At 48.0% G+C, this 6428-nt stretch overlaps 1 protein-coding gene across 1 annotated transcript in view; it reads left to right on the top strand.

Annotated features, from left to right (window-relative positions):
• The window catches only part of LOC108797714 (zinc finger protein 883-like), a 4060-nt gene extending 1370 nt beyond the window's left edge, over positions 1-2690 (top strand). The window contains exon 2 of the mRNA XM_018569366.1: positions 733-2690. Coding sequence (XP_018424868.1) covers positions 733-2690 — 1958 coding nt within the window. The remainder of the gene's footprint in view (positions 1-732) is intronic.
• The last annotated feature ends 3738 nt before the right edge of the window (positions 2691-6428 follow it).

Here is a 6428-nt window from a genome sequence, read left to right as displayed (position 1 = left end):
GAATGCAGCTGCCAGACTCATTCCCCTTACCAACCGCTCAGTGTCTGCAACCCCCCTCTGCCAATCCCTGCACTGGCTTCCACTCGCCGAGAGGATAAAATTCAAAATATATAACAGTCACTTATAAGCCATCCACAACTCCGCCCCCGGCTATATCTCAGACCTTGTCTCAAAGTATCACCCTAAGCGTCGGCTCCCCTCATCCATTGACCTCCTGCTTTCCAGCTCCCTTGTCCACTCCTCCCATACTCGCCCTCAGGACTTCTCTAGAGTCTCTCCCATCCTCTGGAACTCTTTACCCCAACCTGTCCGTCTATCTCCCACTCTGACCGCCTTTAGGCGATCCCTAAAGACTCATCTCTTCAAGGAAGCCTATCCCACCTCAACCTGACCACTGAACCTTCACATTCTCAAATAATTAATCCCCACACAGCTACCTCCTCATCTATCACTTCCCCCTCCTCTTTCAGATTGTAAGCCCTCAGGGGCAGGGCCCTCCTTACCATCTTGTCTTGAATTGTAATGTCTTCCTTATATTGTAAAGCACTGCGCAAACTGTTGGCACTCTATAAATACTATGTAATAATAATTTCTGCCGGTAAAGGTTTGCACACACTGCTTGCCCACTGATGATTACATTTTTGCCCTCATATTGACGTCGGTAGAGATGTTTGCATATTCACACATTTCCGTGGTACCATAATAACCAATAGCTTTCCATCTTTCCCACAGGAAGTGAAAAAGCTGATGGGTTCCATAAGGATCCTATGTTATCACAAAATGGAGGTCTTAACAAAGGCTCTTCCAAGACTTTCCTCGCAGAAAATGTCCAGCCCGTTGGTACAAATCTTACACCTATAATGCGCTGCCTGGAAAGAGTTCATAGACCTAAGAGGAATGCATCACAAGATCAAAACCTACCTCACGTCATGAAAGGTTCCTCTTCACCCGCCAAGGAGAGACGTGACTCTTGCGTTATGGAATGCGCTCGTTTTCAAGCGGGGGAGGAGCCGCCTTTGACTTTTAAAGCTAAGGAACGGATTGACCTAAACCATATGAAGGAAAGATTAGCAGACTTCAACGTGTATCCAAAAGCAGAAGCTGCAAATAGAAATAGAAACAAATTGGAATCAAAATCCGGTGAGGGTCAACGTTATGTTGAGACTGATATGTGCCCGACAGGAAATGACCCGACATTTCCTATTAATAACGACCCGTACATACAAATGAGTCTGCTAGAGAATAACATTGTCGCATCCCCGGACCGAGCCGGTATGGAGTACGAAGAAGTGGAAGCGGAAACAGACGAGGGTGCTCGAGGCCTAGCGGACCCCTACGGAGATCCAAGATTTGTTCCATCTCTCAATGAGGAGATTGTGTTTAATTTTCACGAGGCGAGTCATACGGGCCAGAAACTGTTTGTGTGCAGCGAATGTGGCGAATGTTTTCCAAAGAATTCGCAGCTGGTGGAACATCATCGCCTGCACAGCGCTGAAAAACCCTTTGCTTGCCCCGAATGCGGAAAACAGTTTGCCGACCGCGCCAATGTCATCGCGCATCAGTTGGTGCACGCTAAGCTCTGTGCGCCCGTGAGAGAGCGATCCTCGGGGGAGGGGCGTGTTGTGTGTTCGGAATGCGGGATGACTTTGGCCGACGGCTCCGCCTTTGAGGAGCATCTAAAAGTTCACAGCCAAGAGAAGGCCTTCGTGTGTCCCGTTTGCGGCAAAAGCTTCAGCAGGAGAGGACATCTTAGTAACCATAAAAAAATTCACAACGGGGGAAAGCCCATTTCCTATTCCGAAGGCGGCAATAAACGCTTCCCCCACAGCAGCTACACGCGGAAGAGATCGTTTCAGTGCCCCGAATGCGGAAAATGCTTCCCGAGCCGCTGCCACCTCGACAGACACCAGCGTGTCCATACTGGGGAGAAACCGTTTTCGTGCGCGGAATGCGACAAGCGCTTCACCGACCGCTCGGGCTTGGTCATACATCAAAGGATCCACACGGGGGAGAAGCCTTATGCTTGTTACGAGTGTGGGAAACGGTTCAGAGACCGCTCGGGACTCGTAGTCCACCAAAGGACGCATACTGGCGAGCAGCCTTACAAATGCCTCCAATGCGGGAAGTGCTTTCACAATCGGACACGTCTTGACCACCACAAGAGCGTCCACGCCGAGGAGAAGGCCTTCACCTGTTCTCAGTGCGATCAGGTCTTCCTGGACGTCACCGCTTTTGCTTTGCATCAGCGCGCTCATTTTGCTCAAGTGGGAACGGAAAGCTACCCTCCCCAGTTGCTTTCCAAGCAAAGCCAGGAAGCACCCCAGTTGTTTTTGTGCCCGGAGTGCGGGAAAAGCTTTGACGATCCATCCGTTCTCTCTCTACACATAAGCACCCACCGAATAAATCCAACCAAAAGTTTCTCTGAGCCTACGCATTTCGAACCGCAGCACAAGATTGCTGCTGCCAAGCTGTACCCGCGTTCAGAAGGTGAACAATCAAGTCAGTTTGCAAGTCAGGGAACGCACGGGTTACATGCGTGTTCCCAGTGCAATCAGAGGTTTTCTGATCTTGCGAGTCTTACGGCTCACGAACAGCAACATTCGGAAGAGAAACCCTATAAATGTGCAAAGTGTGGGGAATGTTTTGTGCTGAAGGGTTATCTAATGAAGCACTTGGAGACTCATGTGTGATGTGTGTGTCTAGGACAGTCAAAGGGCAGTTGCTAAACATGTTGGATATGCATGCCGGTGGGAGCTGAATGGCAGCCAGTAAAGGTGGCCAGAGACAAGGTCTGATCAGCAATGGGCACAGTCTACGAGATCGGGTGGGATCAACCAAAATACAACCTAGGCAGAAGCCTAGACCCTGGGAAATGTCCAGTTACCAACTTTAGGAAGCCCGGGGGGTTAGTGCAGCTTGTGAAAGTTGTGAAAGGGATGCAGTTGTAGGTCATTAGTGACTGATGGCGAGGGACCATGATGGTACAGACATTGAAGGCCTATTGCCATCCTTATCAGTCGAACAGATGGGGAAGCCCAAGCTGCTACATTGCCTAGGGCCCCCATTCTGCCTTAAACTGTCTCTCTGGTTGGGAGCAGCTGTATTTCAGAGACCACTGACAGTATAGATAGTGTTGTAGGTCTGGGGGCAACAGACAACCTCACGGTTTGAAGTGTTTCCCAAACAATTGCGGACTTCTCTTGTATTCAGCTCAGCTGTCTCTTTTTAGACAACTGCAAGCCGTCTCTTGGCAGGTTTTTCGTGTCAAGCTGTCACATCCCCCTACCTGCTCATGGGGTGTTGGTTGGCTATGCCCACTGACAGGCAGTCAATCGCAGTGCCTTAAAGGAGAAGTTCACATTAGGTTACAAAATAATAAATGAGCAATGCTCAAGGAGGGGAAGTATTGATTATTTCATGTAGCGTGCGTGGTTTCTTGTTCCCTAGATGACATACAAACGAGCAAGTATTTTCATATGTGTGTCAGGTGTGCCCGTTAGCCTCTTCGTTTTGGGGTCTTTGAGTTTGAAACTAATGGAATGGAGCGTCGTGTGTCGCAATATCGGCAAGATCCCTCCGTTATTGAAATACGTTGACCCTACACAGTGCACAAGAGCAGACTTAAGAGTCTAGTCAGTCAATCAGTGACACGGGAAATTGCATTGCTAGTTTGAATGGCAGACTGGGGGCTGGAGGTCTTACCTAAGCAATATTTGGGTGAGGGGGAGGAGCATTTGCATATATATGGAAAGCATGTGTGGTTTCCATGGAGGAGTGACCATAAGTCAGGATTTGGGTCCCTAAGCGCTTATACTTTTCAGAGTTTCAGCAGACTACTTGCTGTATGGTCATGTTGGCTTTCCAGTGGGTCATTCTTTAACGAGAGGCCAGCTCCAAGTGAAATCAAGAAGCAACTTGCTTCTATTTCCAGAGTCAATTTCTGTGCAACCAAGAGAGCTGTAAAGGTGGAAGGTGTTGGCTAAATAAAAGATCAGTCCACCAGTTGCAGGTGCAGTCTGTTAGGCCAAGTCATCCGATGGCAGGTTGGCCACTGTTACTGGAACCGTTCCCGCCAAAATATGAGATAACCCTTGTAATGGCCGCGGCTGAGGTACAGACCTGGGCCTAGAGAATCCCCCCCGGAGCTCCAGAGAGATATAACAGCTGTTCAGTCTTTTGACCCAAAACTGAAAATTAAACTTAGGTGAAGTGCCTGCTGAAGTCCAGCCTGTTACAATGTTGAAGGGAATCCCAGCCTAGGGCATGCTATAAAAGGTTCAAGGTCGTTGTTTAAAAAGGGGTACAATAGGTTGATACAAGTTGAATCAACTTGGGACCCATTTTGTTGTTTTCTGTAGCCAAAATTTGGCCTGTGGCATTCCAAAAACATGAGAAGATCTACAGCTACAAGAGTCTCTTATCACCTGCAGTTCTGTTCTATTACTGATGGAGATGACCTCATGACTAGCCAGATGTTTCTGATGCTGACTGGTCATCTTATCACTACAGAAGGGTTTCTGATCCACATGAGTTGCCTGCCCTCCAACATGCAGGGGAAATATAAACAAAGGGAGAGACCCAGTCGAGCAAAGACCAATTGGGTTAAACCATGGTTCACTTTACTGCAGGGCAAGCCTTATTTTCACTAGCTCGACCAATGGCTGAACTGGTAGTTGCGGATATGGGGGAACGTATTCCATTTCTTTTCTTATCCACTATCCAGTTCTTTGTACCTGAGCAGCCAAAACCAGGCCCAAGTGCTGCCAAATGCTAGTGTGTCGGAACATACAGTCAATGGTGGATCAGGGGAGCGTATGGAATTCCTTCTCATACCTACAATGCAGTTCTTAGTACCCGAGATGCCAAAACCAGGCCCAAGTGCTGCCAAATGTTAGTGTGTCGGAACATACACTTGATGGTGGATCAGGGTGTGTTCCACGCACCACGCTGGCCAAAGTAAGAGGTCCACCTTACTCTATCTACATAGAGTAAGGTGGACCTCTTACTTTGGCCAGCGTGGTGCGTAGGTAACAAGGGATTGGAAAACTCTAGAGGTGAAATAGTAAACCTTTTATAACCTTCCCACATACGTGATCTTGATGATGTTGACCTTTCATTTGTGGCATTGGCGGAAGATATTTTGATGTTTTCTTAGACAGCATTTGCCATGGACTCTTTTAGCACAAAGTATATTTCAACATGGCAGTGGCCATACGGCTAAAACCTTTTAATTAAAGATATAATCTAGTATTAATTGAAAATAAATCCCTGAATTGCTCGTGGGCTACTTGTCCAGCGCCTCCATTTTTTTTATCCATTCGTAGTAGTAGTACTGACATCCACGCCGGGGTTTTTAGTGTGTGTGAAGGTTCTCATTCATCCAGGTCACGGTATATCTGTACACAATAAGTCAAGGCAACTGGACTCGCTGTATTTTTCTTGAAGACGTTTCACTCGTCATCCGACCAGCTTTCTCAATTCAGAATGACTTGTACAAAAATTCTATGGGAATAAATATGGTGAATGTTGCTCCAATCCACATAATTTGTTAGTCACAACCAGGTGTTGGTTGCATTTGCATAATTGGAGCTAGAAGCAGTGGTGTATTTTGGCTTTATGCTGCCCTAGGCAAGACGAAACTCTGGCACCCCCTCAAATCTAAATTTGCCCCACCCCATCCTGGTTAGGACATTTTGCGCAACCTGTCAGTCACTGGATACAGCGCACACGGGGTCTCAGGTGAGCTGTGCATAGTCTCAGGTGGGCTGTACGGGGTTTCAGGAGAGCTGTGCGGGATCTATGGTGGGCTGAGTGGGGTCTATGATGGCCAAAGGCAAGTCCAGCCCTGTCCGACTCATTGGTTCGGGATAGCCTTTTCTGCTGCCCCCCCCCCCAGAAAGTGCCGCTCTAGGCAAATGCCTAGTTTGTCTTGCTTGGCTTCTCCATTTTTACATAAATGGACTCTTCCACACCTCTTTGAAACCAGTCCTCCTCCCTGTCTAGGATGCGTACTTGACTGTCTTCAAAGGAGTGACCTTTTTCCTTTAGGTGTAGGTATACTGCCGAATCCTGACTAGAGGGTTTGGCTCATCTCTGGGGTCAAAATCGATCTCAATTTGACCCCCATCAACTATTAAAAAGTTGAACAAAGGTTCTGATTTTTTTTTTTTTCTTTAACACAATTCTGACTGGTGTATGGCCAGTTTAACCCTGGGCCTTGAACCTAACGCTAGGCCCTCAACCTAAAGCTGGATGGAGGAATCTCCCGCCGGGCCAAGCTTCAGTATCTTGCTAGTCGGTCCCCGCTGGCTCTCAAAATACCTGAACATTTCCTGCATCCAATCAGATTGTTCGGGTACTTTGAGAGCCAGCGGGGTCGGGTAGCAAGATACTGAAGCTTGGCCCGGCGGGAGATTCCTCCATCCAGC

Source organism: Nanorana parkeri, unplaced genomic scaffold (genome assembly GCF_000935625.1).
Source record: "Nanorana parkeri isolate BGI_ZX_2015 unplaced genomic scaffold, ASM93562v1 scaffold1326, whole genome shotgun sequence".
Classification (NCBI taxonomy): Eukaryota; Metazoa; Chordata; class Amphibia; order Anura; family Dicroglossidae; genus Nanorana; species Nanorana parkeri.
Note: the sequence above shows the minus strand (reverse complement) of the source record. Positions and strands in the feature narration are given on the sequence as shown.